This window comes from Maniola hyperantus, chromosome 1 (assembly GCF_902806685.2).
Source record: "Maniola hyperantus chromosome 1, iAphHyp1.2, whole genome shotgun sequence".
Lineage (NCBI taxonomy): Eukaryota > Metazoa > Arthropoda > Insecta > Lepidoptera > Nymphalidae > Maniola > Maniola hyperantus.
Genome location: NC_048536.1, coordinates 17,859,155 through 17,880,290, shown reverse-complemented (window position 1 = coordinate 17,880,290; position 21,136 = coordinate 17,859,155). Strand labels below are relative to the sequence as shown.

The 21,136-nt window shown below is 37.0% G+C and overlaps 5 protein-coding genes across 7 annotated transcripts in view; 2 read left to right on the top strand and 3 right to left on the bottom strand.

Annotated features, from left to right (window-relative positions):
• Acsl (Acyl-CoA synthetase long-chain) overlaps positions 1-21,136 on the bottom strand; it is a 142,860-nt gene that overhangs the window by 54,944 nt on the left and 66,780 nt on the right. The window lies entirely within an intron of this gene.
• Positions 1,434-11,645, bottom strand: LOC117981945 (sentrin-specific protease 2-like). 2 transcript variants are annotated; one of them, XM_034968215.2, is made up of 8 exons: positions 11,554-11,645; positions 10,836-11,023; positions 10,520-10,617; positions 9,105-9,352; positions 7,466-8,517; positions 6,350-6,536; positions 5,165-5,389; positions 1,434-4,079 (listed from the first exon to the last, which is right to left on the bottom strand). In XM_034968215.2, exons 2-8 carry the CDS (start codon positions 10,925-10,927, stop codon positions 3,918-3,920), a joined length of 2,064 nt encoding a protein of 687 aa, XP_034824106.1. In that variant the 5' UTR covers positions 10,928-11,023; positions 11,554-11,645; the 3' UTR covers positions 1,434-3,917. The 2 variants fall into 2 exon arrangements, with proteins under 2 accessions (XP_034824106.1, XP_034824111.1); XM_034968220.2 differs by lacking the exons at positions 10,836-11,023; positions 11,554-11,645 and adding an exon at positions 10,689-10,806.
• On the top strand, positions 11,842-14,945 carry LOC117982106 (uncharacterized). Of its 2 annotated transcripts, none has more exons than XM_069500124.1 (4): positions 11,842-12,448; positions 12,820-13,098; positions 13,209-13,316; positions 13,810-14,945. In XM_069500124.1, the coding sequence occupies exons 1-4, from the start codon at positions 12,253-12,255 to the stop codon at positions 14,928-14,930; spliced, it is 1,704 nt and encodes a 567-aa protein (XP_069356225.1). In that variant the 5' UTR covers positions 11,842-12,252; the 3' UTR covers positions 14,931-14,945. The 2 variants fall into 2 exon arrangements, with proteins under 2 accessions (XP_069356225.1, XP_069356230.1); XM_069500129.1 differs by having other exon boundaries at positions 11,843-12,448; positions 13,212-13,316.
• Positions 15,089-20,572, top strand: LOC117982088 (dTTP/UTP pyrophosphatase). Its single transcript, XM_034968377.2, has 4 exons — positions 15,089-18,552; positions 18,745-18,986; positions 19,555-19,701; positions 20,290-20,572. The coding sequence occupies exons 1-4, from the start codon at positions 18,463-18,465 to the stop codon at positions 20,429-20,431; spliced, it is 621 nt and encodes a 206-aa protein (XP_034824268.1). The 5' UTR covers positions 15,089-18,462; the 3' UTR covers positions 20,432-20,572.
• On the bottom strand, positions 15,387-18,087 carry LOC138402664 (uncharacterized). The gene is made up of 2 exons (XM_069500236.1): positions 17,661-18,087; positions 15,387-16,353 (listed from the first exon to the last, which is right to left on the bottom strand). The coding sequence occupies exons 1-2, from the start codon at positions 17,759-17,761 to the stop codon at positions 15,504-15,506; spliced, it is 951 nt and encodes a 316-aa protein (XP_069356337.1). The 5' UTR covers positions 17,762-18,087; the 3' UTR covers positions 15,387-15,503.

The window sequence follows — 21,136 nt, the reverse complement described above, 5'->3', positions numbered from 1 at the left end:
TTTTTAATGAATATTGCCATCTAGCGGCAAACTGCGTGTGCCAAAAGAGTAAATAAATACCTAATATCACTTAGTGGTGCAGCAATATAGAACCAACCAATGTGGCTAATTCCCTTGTACACAATGTGGCTAATTCCTTTGTACACAATCTCTAAACTAAACTAAAATGCCAAATCTAAATCTATTGCTATCCCTTTCATAATGTTGCTTGCGGAAAAGGATAGCACTAGATTTAGACCTGTTAATTTAGTTTAGTTTAGAGATTTAGTACAAGAGAATTGGCCCCATTCTCTAAACTAAACTAAAATGACACTTCTAAATCTATTGATATCCCTGTCATAATATTGCTTGAGAAAAAGGATAGCACTATATTAAGACCTGTTAATTTAGTTTAGCTTAGAGATTGTGTACAAGAGAGTCGGCCCCATTGTCAAATGAGCTCGGCGGCTATCATTCAGTGTTGAACACAACAGCGTTTCGACTCACGATTTTAGTTATAACGAGACAGAGCTATATCTCTCACATAAATCCGTCTCGTTTTAACTCAATCTTAAGTAACGATTAGAGACTTTACTAGTCTTTGAACCCATGAAGCCAATTTGGCGTGCAATTTTGTAATTTGTAGTTTTGGCTAAGGTTTTGGTAAAATAAAAAAGGAGATTAAATGATTTCTTATTATTTTTATTTTATCGCTTAAAATAATTAGGTACCTACATATAAATAGAAAATTAAACTGACATTTTTATTATAATTGAAGTGTAGTGCGTACGTACATTTTGAGATCCCACTCGTCATTTTAGCTGTGTAAACTTTCGTGTCAAAAGTAAGGTTCACCATGGGTTCACCGTTATACAGTGCGACAAGGCTCTTTTGGCGCGTGTCGAAAAAAGGAACTAACGCCACCATCTTGTGAAGTGTCACGCTGTCCCCTTAAATGCGGTGTTGCTAAGTAAAAAATCTGAAATTCACTGTTTTTTTCTAATATTAGAGCCATTCTATATAGGTACATCACGATAATCGAAGAACGACGACGAACACGAAGAATATGGCTGAAATTTGGCATGCAGATAGCTATTATGACGTAGGCATCCGCTAAGAAAGGATTTTTGAAAATTCCATCCCTAAGGGGGTGAAATAGGGGGTTGAAATTTGTGTAGTCCACGCGGACGAAGTCGCGAGCATAAGCTAGTTAAGGACTAAAATTGTTCTTTTGACATGACAGTTGACACAAAGCTAAAATGGCGAGTGAGATCTCAAAGTGTATAATGGGGCCGATTCTCTAGTACACAATCTCCAAACTAAACTAAATTAACAGGTCTAAATCAATACTATCCTTTTCCGCAACCAACATTATGAAAGGGATAGCAATAGATTTAGACGTGCCATTTTAGTTTAGTTTAGAGATTGTGTACAACGGAATTAGCCACACTGTATGCACAATAGCAAGGTCCTGTTACCTACGTCATAAAATGATCATAAAAGAAAGAGTTTAATATTACATATAATCACATTTAACTAATATATATACCTATATAAGCAATGTAATGTAGTATTTAAAAATGTATGTTTGTTTTAAATACCTAATAATAATAAAATAATAAATAATAATAAAAAGTCTATATATAGTTAAACATCACTAGTGAATTATACAAGAATTTGATTATTCCAACCAGCTGATCTTGTATAAACAAATCTAAATGAGTTTAACTAATTATATACTTCATATTATTTAGTTCATAAAAATAGGGGTATTTATAAAATAAATAAAACTATATAGTGATTTATAATGAAATCAAAAATGTCAAACTTATTACAGCAATGGTTGGTATGGCTAATTCTTTTGTAGATATTCTCTAAACTGGCATGTCTATTGTCTGAATCTAGTACCACGTGGTATGTACCCGTTTTATGCATGGGTATACTTAAAGACCTGGAGAGTGACATATGCTACTTTTTATCCCGGATAATCAAAGAATTCCCACAGGATTTAAAAAACCCTAAATCCACGCGGACGAAGTCGCGGGCATCAGCTAGTATTATTCAAATATTTTAACGCACAATGATCGCAGTCCCGCGTGCGACGTAATTTTTAGGTAAAATGGCGGTATTTTTCACTGGTTATAAATTTTAAAAACGTAATAAAATCTATCTATAAAAAAACGAGTAAACAATAAAGAAATGTTGAATTTAAATACTTACGTTACATTACAGTGCGACAAGGCTCTCTTGGCACTTGAATGACATTGACAGGGGGGCGCTGTTGGAGAACAAAGGCTTAGAATATTCAAACAAGAACAAAGGAGACACTTGACGGCAACGTTAGTTCCGATTTTCGCCACGCGCCAAGATAGCCTTGTCGCACTGTAAACGTAATACACCTGTCTTAGATGAAACGCATAGTATCAAAGGTGCACATAAAGTATATAACCAATACATATACAACTTTGATGACGCGTACTGAAATATACATATAGTAGGTATACACCGTATAAATTTAGTTTTTTTTACTACCGGAAGAACTAATCGTTCTAGACAAATATGTACAGCTAAATTAGTGTATCTAATCTATTTATTTATTATCTAGGACATATCATAATATCTAACATTCGAATCAGTCTTGGAATATGTTGTTTTGTCTTGTTCATAGGAATATACAAGTCTGATTTGAATCGTTAGAGTAACATATACACACAAACATATCCGCAATCCTGAGTCAGTGTGGTTTTTAAATTAAGTCAATTGAGGAACTTACCATGGTGGGTTCTTTAAGTCTCATAGGTGGCGCTGTTCGTGGCCTTCCAAGGAAAGAATAATGCGTAAAAATAAGTTCTCACTGGCCATTTTAACTTTGTGTCAAATGTCATGTCAAAAGTACGATTTTAGTCCTTATTTTAAAGGTGAACCGTACTTTTGACATGACAGTTGACACATTTCAGATGAAGATGACACATGAGAGTTAAAATGGCGACTGAGTTCTCATTTTGTACAGACTATATATTTATAGCTTCATGGCATTACGTTACGCTTTTCTTCTTCTTTTATAAATTATGTACTTTTTCGGCAATGTTTTAGAATAGAATAGAATAGAATTTATTTACTGAATATGAGTTATACTGTACACAAGATGTTAACAAAAAATTATAACAAAGTATAAGAACATTCATATTCTTATTACGTATCTAGCATACAAATATTACTCATCAGGAAATCTGTACAGATAATTCGCTTGGATTTAGGTTTTTTAAAATCCTGCAGGTACTCTTAAATTTTTCAGGCTAAAAAGTACAGCGCCATCTATGAAGCTTTAAGGCACACACCCGATGGAAAGATCCTCATTGTAGAGTTAAAAAAACAAAATACCGATTTTTTTCAATCAAAAAATAATAATTTATGAAAGTATTTAAAAATAAAAAAACAAAATACCGATCTTTTTTCAATCAAAAAATAATAATTTATGAAAGTATTTAAAAACCTACAATGCTCAGATTATGCTGTCATTTTCACACACCGACCAAGAATTCCTCGTGTGAATTATTTTCATTTATTTCATACAATTTTTGAATAAATCATTTGAAATGTGAGATACGCAATAATACATAGTCGATATCAGCAGGACTACTGAATTATTATGTTGGTGTACACGTCTACTACTTTTATAAGTTCCATGTACCTGCGCAGAAATCCTATTTTTGAATGGCCCAAAAATATGTCAGCCAATCATCGCGCGCGCGTCTGTTATTGGTTGTTGCCTATAATAAGGTCTGTATTTCATTGGAGTTCGGTTGGAATAATCGGTTTTAGTCGGCTTTTGCGCAAACGAATTTTGACGGTGCGACTTATAAAACTGGTATATGTTGAAGTAGTTAGTGTAACAGTTTGTATGAGAGAGGAGGGTGGGTGCACTCGCCGCCAAGTGGTCACAGCAGCAACCGCGCCTGCAGGATCTCGAGCGCGGCCTTGCGCCTCAGGTAAGGCATGTGCGCTTGGGTGAAGGTGTAGGGCGCGTTGCGAGCACTGAACTCCGCGAACGTGCACGCGAACATGCCACAGTCGCTACCGTTCATTTGCTGCGGGATGTCCTGTCATAATATAAAACTATTTAAACTATCGTGAGTGATTTCCATTATATATGATATATTTCTACGGCTATACTCAGTCGACAACGTTAGGCCGACTAGTTTCGAACCCATCCGGGGTCCTTTATCAAGGGGGTCAGTTCGCGTGTCAGGCTAACTTCGAATGGATACAAGAGTATAGCCATAGGGAAATAGCATATATAATATAAAAGCATTCTTCAATACATTTGCCCGTAAAGTGAGTTTTATTTCACTGTTATCAAAACTGTAATGCTGACTTTTACACGGCGGTAATAGTTATTTATGTTACGAAAGTAAAGTAGGACACTATAGTTTTTTAGGGTTCCGTAGTAAACAAGGAAACCTAGTTTCGCCATGTCCCTCCTTCTGTCCGTCCGTCCGTAATCGGACTATTAGTACTATAAATCGGTAATTTGGCATGGGTATAAATATTTAATCATGCCAACAAAGTGGTGAAATAAAATTTTGATAAATTTTTTTTTTAGGGTAGCTCCATTACGTGTAAAGTGGGGATGAATTTTTTTTCTCGTCTACCCTATAGTGTGGGGTATCGTTGAATAGGTCTTTTAAAAATACTGTGGGTGTGGGAACATCATTTTTCGATTTCTAGATCCGTTTGTAAAATATGATGTTTTGCTAATTTTTATTAGAGTCAAGACGTGTGTACACACGATGTTTTCCATCACCGTTATAGCAAGTGATATTTAATTGCTTAAAATACACACACTCTTTGTGTGCCCGGGGTCGAACGCTGGATCTCCCAACCTAATGTCAAAACTGTCAATTACTACCGCACATGTATTTATATTTTTATGTTTTTGTATGTATATGTATTTATATATTTATGTTAAATGCTTAGCTTTAAATATAACCGCAAGAGTGCGATCGTGAATTTTCTGTTTATTATCACCTGGGCGACAATATGGCCATGATGGGCACACACAGGGGTCTACTTATATTTAGGGGCATATAAATACACCCCTGTATGTGCCCCACCGACAGACATGACCTGCTCACTGCCGCTAAAAACCAATTATATTAAACTTAACTTATAGTCAAACACAAACCTTGAGACTCTCAGTGCTCCACCCACTGTCGTCGAAGGGCTGCCCCTTCTTGTCCTTGTGTTCGTCACGCAGGTACTTGAGCAGCGCGTCGAGGCAGGCTTGGTTGCGGCCGCCCATACTGTCGAGATAGTGGATCTTCTTTTCGCGGAACTTGATCAGGCTCAAGCACCAGTGCACGCCCAGGTGGACCGGGACCACAATGAGGTCGTGCGCAAATATGTCCACCTGGAAAAAATAGAATACGCAATGAAAAAAAGCTAACTTATACCACACTTATGCGATAGTAGTTAATTATGTTACAAGTGCGTAAAGTTGGAAATTATAGTTTTTTATCAAACATTTTGCTCAGACTTATGGTACTGCGAAAACGAGACGGCATTATATCACTAGCATTTCTTACACGCTATCAAAACTGCTGCACATATGTACCGCATAATTGGCGACTTACGAAAACCGTGCGGTAATATTTTATTATCACACAAGTGCGGTAATCAAACCTAATCAAATGCTAACAGGCACAGCTAATTGTTATTTTAATACACTTGCTCGTAACGTGGCTCTTTTAATACCCTGTCAAAACTGCCATACATGTGTAGCAAAAATATTACCACACAGTTGGCCTCTTATAGATTGCAGTAATATTTTATTATCACACAAGTGCAGTAAATAGCTAGATAGGCCCAGCTTGAAACTTCTCATTATGGCTGTCAGGCAGAACAGCAATTATGAGGCTGCCTAATTTAATAATAGTTGCAAATGAAGCATGTTAAAAAAATGTAAGATGACTTTGACTTGTAGTTCAGGCCTGCTAAGGTTTGGAGATCATAATATGAAAATGGAATGTAATGAACCTTTCATCTTTAAGACGTTTTTTTCTCTTATGAAACAAAAACTATTATAGTGTTCTAAATACTATCTGTCCCGTATTATAGTGTTGATGACTTTTTAAATGACAAATTTTAAATAATGCATAGAAATAGATATTTGAATTATTTATAACTTTTACATGATGACTTAATAATATTTTAAGAAGGTGAAATGAGATGCTGGGTTTAGTTAATTTTGCTTGGCAGGATATGTGATTACCAATTTTTTAAGACCCCGAACCGAGAAGAGTAAATAATATACATGTACCTACCATATCTGAGCAAAATGAATAAATGATTATGATTATTATGGACTAACCTTCCTGGTCCACCTTTTGAGGCCAGCCTGGCCGCTCTGCATGAGCTTGGGGTAGAAGAATGTGTTGGTAGCGTAGACCCGCGGTAAGTCCTTGCGCTCCTCACTCCGCTGCATCAGCAGGTTCATGTAGAAGTTGATCACTTCATCGTTTAGCCAGTTCAGGCCTGCCAGGGTTTGGAGATCGCGCCTGGAATGTAGCACAAGTATTAGTTATATTTTATGTGTTGATAGCCAAGTGGTTAAGACGTACGCCTCCTATTCAGCAGGTCAGGGTTGGCAGGAACCCTTTTCAAAGTTATAATATGTATGTGTTTTTAAGCAATTAAATATCACTAAGTTTAAAGGTTAAGGAAAACATTGTGAGGAAATCAGCATGCCTCCATAATTGTTTCAAAGGTGTGTGAAGTCTGCCAATCTGCACTTGGCCAGTGTGGTAGACACAGTCTACCACGCTGGCCAAGTCAAAACCCATCTTATTCTGAGAGGAGACCCATGCTTTGTAGTGAGCTGGCGATACCTGTCAGTTTACTCTAATATAATAATTATTGTGCGTATATAGTAATATTTTGTCATCCTTGTGTGTAAAGGACTATTTTATAGTAACGGTAATATAGATGCAGGAATAATAATTCAATAATTATCGTGGTAATATTTTGTCACACTTGTGTGTAAAGGACTATTTTATAGTAATGGTAATATGGGTGTAGGAATGATTTTACTTTTAAAAAATAAAATAAATTACTTTCATTCATAAAAAAAGTATTTTCGCATGCACATAATCTAATAAATACTTTACAAATAACATAACTTTGAAATCATATAGTTTGAAAATGGTAAAAAATTTTATCCATACTAATATTATAAATGCGAAAGTGTGTCTGTCTGTCTGCTCGCCTTTTACGGCCCATCCATTCTACCGATTTTGACGAAACTTGTTACAGCGATAGCTTGCATTTCGGAGAAGGACATAGGCTACTTTTTATCCCGGAAAATCAAAGAGTTCCCACAGGATTTTCAAAAAACCTAACTCCACGCCGACGAAGTCGCAGGCATCAGCTAGTGGTTTATAAAATAAAAAAGTTGAAAACTATAGAGAAAAGTACAAAATATACATACCTGTGTATCCTTAGATTAAATTTCTCTACTAGCAGTTGACCGGCCGGGCCCGGTCCGATCGCCTTCTTAACTAACTTCTCCTGTTCAAGAGTTAAAGGAGGCAACTCCACTGTAGGCTGGGGCTCCTCTATCAGACTCTCCGGTATACTCAGTTCATGTTTCAACTTATGCTCTAAATGCACTAACTTTTGTTCATAGTTCACTTTTGATATTATATCAGATTCTCGTCTCGCATCTACTAGTTTGCCTTGAGTATTGCTGAGCTTTTTCTTGTACTTAGAATCTAGCTTAGAAATCCAATCAGTCGAAGTCAATGCTCTATCTCTAAAGGAATCTTTTAATGAGTTAATCCTATCAATTTTAACTGACGATGAAGTGGATGTTTCGGAAGGAATGATCTCGACTTCGGAATCCGACGAGTTTATAGACGCGATTGTGATCGGATCGTACTCTTTGGAAAGTTCGTTTAACTTATCCGCACTTAAACCTTTTTCGACTAACTTAATTTCGTTTAAGGCGTTCCTTTGAGATCTTTGCGTTAACCGAAACGTAGCAGAGTTGTTGGCTAAATTATTAATATCCAAAGGTTTTCCTTTCGACGAAGGTTTCATAGAATCTGCTACTTTTTTAATCAGTTCCTGGTAACTCCTCTTTTCGTCCAGATTGAAAACTTCTGATAATGTTGACCGAGCGTTTCCGTTAAGTGTTGTGCATCTATTTCGTGATTGTGAAGTGTCTGACTGCATCCATTTTGGTAACGGTGTTGTTTTTTTGTATGCCTTCGTGATACCGGCTGTGCCTTTAAACTTGCTATGTTCCCTCGGTGAATGGTTCGATCCCCTTTCGTTAATGTTTCGACATATCTTGTAGTACTTAACTCCGTCATCTCTTTGTTCGTTTTTTTTATTGCCACTGTAGTGGTGTGTTGGCGTGGCGACTTCTTTGATGAATATGACGTCATCGTCATCATCATCATCGTCGTTTTTGTTATTTTGTGCTACAGCCTTGTAATATTGTGTATGTTTTTTGGGTTTGGTTTCAACCAATACAACCTAAAAATGCAAAGCGTTAAAAGTTTCGCTGAAACTAGCTCATGACTTCGTCTGCGTGGACTACACAAATTTCAAACCCCTATTTCACCCATTTAAGGGATGAATTTTCAAAAATTCTTTCTTAGCCTATGTCATAACAGCTATCTGCATGCCAAATTTCAGCCTGATCCATCCAGTAGTTTGAGCTGTGCCTTAATAGATCAGTCAGTCAGTCAGTCACTTTTTCCTTTATATATTTCGATGCAACAGTTTTAAGCTGCACACACAAAAACAGGATGTACGGTTTATCTTGCCATGCCACAAAATTAATTTTTTGTGTGATGTAACCACAAATTCACGGTTTTCAGATTTTTCCCCAAACGTCAGCTATAAGATCTACCTACCTGCCAAATTTCATGATTCTAGGTCAACGGGAAGTACCCTGTAGGTTTCTTGACAGACCGACAGACAGACAACAAAGTGATCCTTTAAGGGTTCCGCTTGACGCACAACAGACGGAAACGTTTAAGTGCGGAAACCAAGCCAGAGAGAAGGGCTCCGTTTTTTCTTTTGAGGTACGGAACCCTAAAAAATGACTTTAACTATACCTCCTCATCATCGTCCTCTGTATCATCAACATCAGTCCGAACGATCGGTGTCACGGGCTGCAGGCGAGGCTTCCGTGATGGCGTGGTCCTTCCGTTAGAACTGCCTACTAGCTTGATAGGGACTGTCCGCACTCTGTTGTTCCTGGACGATGCTTCGTAAGGTGTAGATGTGCTCGGATGGCCTGCTTCAACTTGAATCGGTATGTATCTTACATTTTTAGCAGGTCTGTCTTCATCATCCCACATATCTGAAAATATTTTAGCTTCTTAAGATTTAAGGGTCCTGGTTCAGGTGTATAGAAAGACTACACAAATTTCAAACCCCTATTTCACACATTTAGGGGTTGAATTTTCAAAATTCCTTTCTTAGCAGATCCTACCTAGACTATCTTATATACTAGCTTATGCTCGCGACTTTGTCCGCGTGGATTACACACATTTCAAACCCTTTCAAATTTCACCCCCTTAGGGGTTGAATTTTCAAAAATCCTTTCTTGGCGGATGCCTACATCATAATAAGATAATAACTATCTGCATGCCAAATTTCAGCCCGATCGGTCCAGTAGTTTGAGCTGTGCGTTAATAGATCAGTCAGTCAGTCAGCCAGTCACCTTTTCCTTTTATATATTTAGAAGAAGCAGAAACGGGACAGTTGCCAGTTGAAGTGGTAACTATGTTGTACACAATGTGGTAGTGGTAAGGATTAGTTACAACAGGTGCTTAGTTTTTATTTTATTTTTATTTATTTAGTTAGTGCAGTGTTTCGGGTGCTTATGCAAATATTATATTAACAATGGTAGGGCTTGGTGTGATCTGTTCCATAGAAATTCATACAATTTTAATAAGCGCCTAAGCGTATTGGCGCCTTTCAAGCACCTATTATTCATCATGATCAACCCATCGCCGGCTCACTACAGAACTCGGGTCTCAGAAACCCATTGCCGGCTCACTACAGAACTCGGGTCTCAGAGTGAGAAGGTTTTTTGGCCATAGTCTACCATGCTGGCCATGTGCGGATTGGTAGACTTCATAAACTTTTGAAAACATTATGGTGAACTCTCAGGCAGGTTTCTTCATGATGTTTTCCTTCACTGTTAAAGCAATAACTCCGAAAAGTAAGGGTGCATGCCCGGGATTGAACAACCGACCTCCGATTAGAAGGTGGACGTCCTAACCACTAGGCTACCACAGCTTATTAGTTATTACTAGTCCAATATTGTATCAATCACTTGCTATTTTATGTACCTACATGTGTAGTAGCAGGAGTGAATAGCACATGCTGCATGTTGCACTATGCAGATTAATTTGATTAGCTATAGAAAGATGAGGTTTTTACTGAGTTCAGATTCATTTTTAGTGAAAGTTTGGCCGATTTGTAATTTTACTAAATCCTAGAAATGTAATTACAATTTTACCTCTAGTACTCAATATGTCGGGAAAGGAAGTTTTCCTGAGTTTCTTTTGTCTCTTTAGAGTTGGAAGATCATCATCAGATGAGATATCATCGTCATTTCTGTAACAGAACAAGCGTTAAGTTCGAGCGTTAGACAAACCACGTTCTAACAGTAAAATGTGACAACGCACTTCCAAAACCTTGAAGCAACGTTCAAGGGTACCTTGATCATTTTGTTTTAGTTAAATTTCAATGATTAGTAGCAAATCTTTGCGACTTTGCCGCCATAACTGGGAAATAATGTTCAATGTTGTAAACAAGAGATGTCAAATCCGTACCTGTCTCTTTTGAAGCTTGTCTTGATCGCGGTATCGTCTTCACTAACTAACCAGCTTAGATAACTGCGCACTCGAGCCACTATGGACTGCATTTTAATGTAATTATATTTCCATCACCTTAGTTACCGGAGTTACCGTATACTATTAGTAAAATTAATTTTAGAAACTCAAAAAAAATCAAGCCGCAACAGTGTTTCCATATGTAAATCGAGAATTACCGTGTAGAAGGGTTAAAATTACGGTGTTTCTAGATTAAATTACTGTGGATTAGCTAAAAGAGTACCGTGTAAATAACCGTGTCTTTTTTAAAAGAAAAAAGTCACGAATTTGCTTTTTAATCAATTATTAATATTATTCTGAATCTGACTCTCCTAGCATAGCAATATCTTTTTCATATACGGATTTATTCATATTAATATTTTGTTAAATCTCATTAATTTTACATTTCACTCCTTCCTAATTGCTTGAATAAGGACGAAAATAGATTGCTGAGATTTGATGCTTAAACCCAGAGCAAGAGAAATGCTGCCATTACGAAATATGCTAACGTGACTGAGATTCGTACTCGTATTACGCAGTATATTATGAATTTTTTACGTGATTTTTGTATTACGATGACACGGTCAAGGTAATGGCATGTTTACCTTGACGGTAGATTAGGACTGAATTACGGTGCATCTACGGTAATTACCGTGTACATGGAAACACTGAGCCGCAATTTATCGCAACGACGGCAACAAAGACAATGTCATAGATTATGTAGATAGTTTTTTTTTTTTTTTTTAATTTATTTTACGGCCCTGGATAACAGTCCTTGGCCTATATGTAGATTGTAGGTAGAGTGACCAAAGAGTAAATATATAGAGATAGCGAGTGACACAGACAGATGAATGATTTTCAAAAATATTTATTCTATTCATAAAGAATACCGATAAATAACCGCAATTATTGACAAGCAGGTTGGAGTAAATGTATTCTGTGCAAGCAGGCAGCCTCTTCAACTTCCGGCGAACGTGATTGGATTCATGTTGGATTCATGTCAGGGTGTTTGTGCCCAGCGTGTGCCCAGCTGATATTATTATGGTGAAGATGATATTCATAATTAGTGATTATATAATAATATGGTACTCTTTGCAATATTCAGTATTGATTCAGTAGGCGACAGCGTTTCGTTTCGGGCACTGTCCAGTTTCGTTTTCATTTCGTTTTACTGTTTCGAATTTCGTTGATCGTGACATTTTTTTATATTTTCTTTCTGTTATACATCAAACTGCTTATGAAGATCTAGCTAGACATCTGGACAGTGGACACTGATTCTATTGTACTCATCTCCTACTGGCTGTGTCAACTTCGTACCATCTTCGGGTTCTGATTAAAGTTATGCATTCTATTTGAAAATAAAAATAAAAATGCAATAATGGTTAGAAAATGCGTTGTACCTGGGTGCGATAATTTGGGACAGCATTTATTCCCAAAAGGCAATGATCGAAGAAGTCTTTGGATGAAAGCTATGAGGTTAGAAGGTCAGATTATGAAGTTAAAACACCCTACAGTATGTACATTACATTTCAAGGATACTGACTACATGGATACAGAATATTTTATAGCTCCACGTAAGTAAATAGCTCCTGTACTTACTAACTATACGTACCTACGTACAATTAAACCTGTCAATTTAGAGATTTTGTGCAATGGAATTAGCTACACTACACATTAGGTCGCCAGCAAACTAGCCCACCAGGGTTTGGCGAGAGTCACAAAATGTAAATCTAATTTAATTATAATTAAAATTAAAAAAAGGTATTTATATCAAGAATTTATATTCATCCAGGCCTTTGAGTATACCCATACAAAAAATCACGTCAATCCGTTGCGACGTGATTGAAGGACAAACAAACACACTTTCGCATTTGTAATAAGGGTACTGATACATAATTATAATTATTTTATTAGAAAGTGCTATATGAATGTCGTCACTTTGCAGAAAAAAGGAGGCATTTAAAGAGACATGCAATACCTTCAATATTTCCATGGAGTGATGCGCCACCAACTAAGCAATGTGCATTTATCTCTCAAGAAGAAATAAACCATAGCTCAGACTCAGAGACTGAAATGGAAAATATTGAACCCAGAGATCCATTACTTGTCTTTACAGATGATGATAATACTACAGAAAAACTGTCATCTGAAATGGGAAACGATTATGAAAGGGAAATTCATTTTAATGTTTCTGGAGTAAATAAAGCATATAATATAATGCAACGTAAGTGTTTCATAGTTAGAAACTCAAATTAGTGACAGTTCTCAAAATATATGGACTATATTATACTCCATATATTTTGAGAATGTACTCACCATAACATTTTATTACAGATGATGACAATACTACAGAAAAACTGTCATCTGAAATGGGAAATGATCATGAAAGAGAAATTCCTTTTGATGTTTCTGGAGTAAATAAAACATATAATAAAATGCATCGTAAGTGTAATAGTTATAAACTCAAATTAGTAATAGTTCTCAAGATGTATGCACTATATTATAGTCCATATAATATTTTGGCCATAAAATTTGCACTATCTCTATCATGTCAACTGTCATGTCAAAAGTATGAGTTTAGTCCATAATCAGCATAGATATATCATCATTCATCCAAGATAATCAGAAGGGCGATTTCGCAAAACCTGCGTCAATCATTATTACAATCTTAATTGTTGTGATTGGCTGAATTTGTGCTATTCTTGTTGCAACAATGCATTATAGTGTAGCCAGTAGTCAGATAGCGTCAACCAATCAGAGGTGATTGCGATCGTGACATTGTAGCTGTCATTCTACCGCAATTGCATAAACATGACAAGACAGTTGACACATACAGAACAAAATATACTACTATAATAACATAAAAATAAATAATATATGACATTACTATATCTTTCTATTTAAGCGGTAATGGTAAGTAATGTTTTTGTTGCAGACATGCCTGTACAATTTATTCCGGAACTAACTTACCTCCCTTGTCAAGACCGCTTGCAAGAAAGTGAAAGACAACACGGTTCTGAAGCAAGGGACTATTTTGCCGAATCTGAAATTGATATTGGAAATACTATAGAAATTACTGAAAGTGTTGTAGTAAAGCAAGAAGAAAATAGTTTACATGATAATTTAGAAAATTCATTTACAATTACAAAGACTTGTGCAAGTTGTGGACATGTACCCTTTTATAGTGTACACAGTTATAAAAACGAGCCTAATGGAGTTCATTTTTATACAGGTCTTGAAACTATTGACAAATTGATGTTTGTATTTCACAGTTTAGGGAACGGTGTCAACAGTCTGAATTATTTTTATAGACTCCCTCCAGTTCACCTTGATCCATTGGAACAATTTTGTATGACATTGCTAATACTCAGGAGGCACAGAGAGTTTGAAGACATAGCTATGACATATAAAACATCAGTGAAACAAGTTACAAACATTTTTATTACATGGATCCGTTTTATGGCATTACAATGGCGAACCATCGATTTGTGGATTAATAGAGATGCTGTTTCATATTATATGCCATTAGATTTTAGTGATAAATATCCCGATACTAGAGTTATAATAGATGCAATCGAGTGCCCAATTCAAAAGCCCTGTCTGCCAACAACTCAGCAGATAACATTTTCAATGCTTAAAAACAGAAATACTGTAAAACTACTGATAGGCATTGCACCAAGTGGCCTTATAACATATATTTCACCTTGTTATGGCGGTTCTGCTTCTGACAGACAGATTATTGAAAGGAGTTCGATCCTCAATAAATTCGAATTTAATGATGAAGTAATGGTGAACGAAGGATTGAACGTACAGGATATTTTCTTGGCCCATAGGGTTAAAGTGAATATGACTACCTTTTCCAGGAAAAGAAACCAAATTCTTACAAGAGATAGAAAGATTGTCAGCAAAAGGGTACATGTGGAACGAATAATTGGAATGTTGAAGACATACAAAATCTTAACACAGGCAATGACCCAAACTGAAACTGCACTTGCCAGTGATATTACTTTTATTGTAGCCATGTTGGTCAATTTCAGATCGGATGTTATAAAATAAAAATGCTTAAACTTTTGTGTTATACAAATATCTACGTAAAAGTAGATTTTTATGTCTTTTCATAAAATTCCTTAAATTTTTCTGTGATTTACTTTATGAAAAGTTCGTTTCTTTCTACCTTTATTACACAGAAGTCTTTAAAAGTGAAAGTGCAGAAATAGCACTGGGCTCTCGGTCTCTTTCACAGTAACTGCCCCTGTACTTGATGAAAGTAGTTGTGGCTCGCTTTAAGTCGCCACTCACCACTTTTTTCACATAATTGAATGTAATCAATTTTTTCTGGGCACATTTTCCATTTGCAGCAGCACTTTAATTCTATTACACCATCGTGTCCTATTAGGCCATCAGGAGTAGAAGCCAAGAAATGTAACTCATTGTGAACCACAATGCCACATTCTGTCTCTTCTCGGTGAATTTTAGAATGGCTTTTTTTTTCATATTTCCTCCCATGTTGAATTTCATGAGTTATTACGTAAATATTTTTCAATAAATATTTAGCTAATTTGTTCTTTTGGTTTTCTTTTACTTTGCAAATTTTTCCAAAATGCGAACTCTGTAATCTTGTGTGCCTTTCTATTTTTCATTTTTTGTTATTTTTGCTCGTTCTTCGTTTCGTTCTAACTTCGTTTCCTCGTCAGGTTTCAATAACGACAATAACATTTCCTCTAAAAATGTATCTTCTAGTCTTTGTTCTAGGTAATCATGGTCAGCATAAAGTGCCCTTTTATCAGCTGCTGTCGTAATTTGAAGTATGGGCATAACAGAACCTTTTTGCAGTGCAGCAAAGTTAATGCAATGATTTTTGAAAAAATTAACATATTTTTCACCACCAGAACCACCAGGTCTAGGGTCAAAGTTAACAATTTTTTTATAATTGTCACCTTTATATTTCAATTTTAAGTCTTCTGCTTTCACAGGGCCGCCTTTATAAAATTTGGTGGGATGACGAAATGTCCGTAGTGTGGATGCACAGCTTGTGCGCACATTGACGTTTTTATTCTGTATAAAATCAACTAACCCGAAGAGTGCAGTTAGTACATGTTTACACTGGGCATATGGCCCCACACCAGCTGCACATTCACACTGAGCTTCCAGAATTGTGTTCGCTTTATATTTAATTACAATGTCATAGACAATATTTGTTCTCATCTCAGAGGCACATTTCGAATTAATAAAGTGGTGAAGTCCTTCAGCAGCCACCCGGAAAGTCAATAAATGATGTTCTTTGTACATGTTGGCTGCATGTTCTTTGTCTTCATGTCCTGCTATGGAACAGAATGTATCTAGGTCGTTAATATCTAAGACTGGCAACGATATGTCAGTATTTATGTCATGAAATAATCTGGCATCAGGAGCATGAATTTTATAAGATGTGTCTGGGTTGTTCATAACATCTCCGGAAAGAATGTCATATTCTTGAAGCCTGAAATGACAAAAAAGTATTGTATAAATATGGTTATACTTACTTATTATGATAATATTTGAGATGGTAGGTACTAGGTAGATATGTTATATCAGAGGCGTCTCTAGCCCTTGTGGCGCCCGTGTGCAAGGAGCCGTCTAGTACGAGCAGGGTCAAAATGGAATACTAACAGTTATATTTTCAAACGGAAATTCGGATGCAAATGGTGCAATTTTAAATGATGATTTTAAATGATGACCGCGTCGGCCATAACATCGACGCATCTTTGGAGGTGTCGCATCAGAGGGCGCTCGGCGCCCCCTTAGACCCGGCGCCCGTGTGCGCCGCACACCCTGCACCATAGGTAAAGACGCCTCTGTGTTATATAAGCGTCTAAAGAGAAGACTGCCAACTAAGACAATCTCATCTCGTAGTAATGTCATCTTTAATGAAGCATGTGCATTTAGGAAATGTACGAATTACTATTAAAAAAATCTAAGTAAAGAACAAAGGATTACATAATTTAATACGTGAGAATTATATTATTTAATTTATCTACACCCTAGCTTTAATGTATTGGCAATTATGCGCGTTTAAGGGCATTTCATATATTACAAAGTACTCTGTGGGGCATTGGGAGATAAACTGAATACATATACTTCAGTCAGAGGCAGGTAAAGCGGAATTTGAAAACCAGAACGTTGTCATTCACGGCACGGGTATTTTACTACACGATCGCCGCGTGCCGTAAAAAATCCCCGCCATTTTTCTTCGGTAGTTTTGTTCATAACTTTCACGTATCTTTGGTTTACGTATTTTGGAAGACCCTCTATAAGTCTATAGGCAAATTTCGTATTGCACTTTACAAAATGTAAATAAATAATTCTTTCATTATCACACTCTGCTTCGCCTTGTGTGGATGAACCCACATTCGTGTTTTTTAACACAAAAGTCAAAATGGCGCGTGAAAATTCATTTTTTACGCATTAGAGCAATCACGCACTGATTGGATCCGAATCCGTGAAAACACAGATCACTAGTCGTGACTCGTGAAAATAGGTTACATCATAAGCCTACCATGCAAACAGTTCTATGACTACCTACTTCGAAACGTGTTTTCACGGACTCGGATCGAATGAGTGCGTAACCGCCCTTATACATCATGAGTACTCTGTGGTACATGTCTTGACTCTTGGGTAGTCTTTGGGGTAGCTCGGATACATCATACCCGTAGGATACCTACCTATGTAAAAAGTACTCTGTGCATCATACAACTTGTATATCAATATGTCGTATATTATGGCGTATGGCGCTAATTTAGTACTTACCTATGAACGAGCACAGCTTTTTTTCCAGTTCGCTTAGCATTGCGCTTCTCCAACTCTGCTTTTAACGATGTTAGGGACCAGGAACCGTAGTCTTTACTCATGATGGTTGCCGCGATGGAAAATCAGAATCTAAAAGTTATCACAGTCCAAACTGCCGGGAAGTTTCGATATCCAAACAATCGTAGACAATGTACTGTAGAATCGGTGTAAAAGTCGTAGCCAATATGCAGTAGAATCGATATCCAGATGTAGGTAGCCAGGTAATCAATGTTCAGTAGAATCGGTATCCAAATGTAGCCAGGTAATCAATATGCAGTAAATCAGTAGGTAAGATCTTCGTATGAAAGGCAAGGGTAATCGGAATCCAAAGTATTTTAGTGCAGTTCGATGAAAGGCAATAAGAAATAAGAAATGTCACATTCACCGTTTCACGAATCCCTTAGATACATAATAGACAATATTTTTTTTCTTTCGTGGTAACCCATCTATGTATTCAGAGACATCTATGAAACTTTTATAGAAACCATGCTGAATGCATGCTGCATGTTCCTCATTATTAAAATATTATCTGTGATCAAAATCAATAATGATAACATCTTTTCTTTCTGGTTGGTGGATAACATATGGACACAGAGTACTTTTTACATTATGGATGATAACATTATTATATTAGGTTATCTGTGTGTGGTAGTTACGAAATTAAGTGTTTCAATCATCAAAGATTACAATAATTATATTTCCCTATTAAAATCCGTTAAAAATGAGAACTTCATTTAATTCTTAGTAGGTAATTAAATGAACAATGTTACAACCAATAAAGCATGTTTTAAAACGAAAGAAAATTATTCTTGCGAGTGGATCACCAAGAAGAAGAGAATTAGTCGAAAATATTGTAAGTTTTACAATTCAAAAAGTTTTATATGACATTGTAAAAAAAATACTATGTAGGTATCACATAAACCTATCTATAAACTACGATCGTGTTTTGATTATATTATGATTTATTTATTGATTCATTTATATGAATATGATTTATGCCAAATTTACCATGTATTTAGATACTGAAATTAATTATCAATTTCAGGGTTTAACAGTAGAGCTATGTCCCTCATTATTTGAAGAAAACCTAGATGCAAAGAGTTTTAGCAGCTTCTCAGCATTTGTGGAAGAGACAGCCTTGCAGAAAGTCCTAGAAGTAGAGACCAGGTTGAAGTCACAAGCTATGGCTCCTGATGTAGTCATTGGAGCTGACACTATGGTCACTTTGGATGGGGAAATGTTTGGCAAGCCAACCTCTGAGAAGGAAGCGTTTGATATGTTAAAAAGGTATATTATATTAATATGTATAGCTATATTTAACCTGAAAGGGTATTAGTTTGTTTGGTGCTGTAATTCTCTAAAAAAATCTTAGACTGCATCATCACTGACAACCAGGTGAGATTGCAATCAAGGGCTAACTTGTATCGGCATAAAAATAAAAAAGCCATTATGCTGAAGAATTTAAGTAAGTACATAGCCTATCTCATCATCATGACTGCAATTTGCATTATTATGCCACGAAAATCTCTATGACGATGTGATTAACGGAGAGCCGTCATGATCCCTTTGTGGAATACCATACAAAGAAAACAATAAAATTGTTCAGGTGCAAGTAGGACTTGCACACAAACAAGATAATATAACAGGATACCTACACTTTTCAATCTTTTTTAATTTGTATGTTGGCCATTTTGAAATACTATCGATTGTTATGGCAGCAATAGAAATACACACTATGAAAATTTCAACTCTACCTATAATGGTTTATGAGATAGGACAGTGGAGGCTTAGCAACAGAGCTCCATTAGTTGTCGGGTACAGAACCCAAAAAATGAAATAAATGTTGTATTTTCAGGTTGTCAGGCAGGTGTCACACAGTGTACACCGGAGTGGTGGTGAAGGCATTGGAGAAAGTAGTCAAGTTCACAGAGAAGACTGATGTACTGTTCGGAAAACTGGAAGATGACCAGATCAAGGGCTATATTGCTACGGGGGAACCTATGTAAGAATACATTCATTATCATCATGATCAACCCATCACCGGCTCGCAGGCATCCTCTGAGAATGAGGAGGGTTTGGTTATGGTCTGCCACGCTGGCTCGGTGCAGATTGGCAGACTTCACACACCATTGAGAAGGTTATGAAAAACTCTCAGGTACACAGGTTTCATCACGATGTTTTCTTTCACCGTTAAATATTTAATTATTAGATAATGACTGCGACGTTGTCTGTGTAGATTTGAATTTTTTTAAATCCCATGGGAACTCTTTGATTTTCCGGGATAAAAAGTAACCTACGTCCTTCCCCTGGATGTAAGCTATCTCTGTACCAAATTTCACCAAAATCGGTTGAACGGATGGGCTGTGAAAAGCTAGCAGACAGACAGACAGACACACTTTCGCATTTATAATATTGGTATGGATGGATATTGTGACTAATTCCATTGTACACCATCTCTAAACTAAACTAAAATAACAAGTCTAAATCTATTGCTATCCCTTTCATAATGTTGCTTGCGGAAAAGGATAGCACTAGATTCGGACCTGTTGAGATTGTGTACAAGAGAATCAACCCCATTATCTTTTTACAGGGACAAAGCTGGGGGCTACGGTATACAAGGAGTGGGGGGCACGTTCGTGGAGCGAGTGGAGGGGGACTACTTTACCGTGGTGGGGCTGCCGCTGTACCGGCTGTGCTCGGTGCTGTATGAGCTGTTTAAGGAGGACAATTAGAACAAGTTGTGAATAAGACAAAGCTGGGGGCTACGGTATACAAGGAGTGGGGGGCACGTTCGTGGAGCGAGTGGAGGGGGACTACTTTACCGTGGTGGGGCTGCCGCTGTACCGGCTGTGCTCGGTGCTGTATGAGCTGTTTAAGGAGGACAATTAGAATAAGTTGTGAATAAGACAAAGCTGGGGGCTACGGTATACAAGGAGTGGGGGGCACGTTCGTGGAGCGAGTGGAGGGGGACTACTTTACCGTGGTGGGGCTGCCGCTGTACCGGCTGTGCTCGGTGCTGTATGAGCTGTTTAAGGAGGACAATTAGAACAAGTTGTGAATAAGACAAAGCTGGGGGCTACGGTATACAATGAGTGGGGGCACGTTCGTGGAGCGAGTGGAGGGGGCCCGCACGTCGCCCCCGCTCGCCCGCATTGGGTTAGCGCGGTGTGGGTGTGCGAGGCGTTCCCGCCCCATTGCCATCTCGACCTGTCGCGTATTATACATATACACTATAGTTCATAATAATTATATTTGTGTTACTTTTCGTACCTAAGTAATAGTAGGGATAGTCCTACACTATTGTTTTTTTTGTTAAATTGTTACCTAATTATATTTTTATACATAGTAGGTACTAGGTAGGTACAAATAATAAAATAAATATATATAATAAGCATGTTTTTATTTGTTTTTAGCCGTATAAGATGAATAGGCAACTA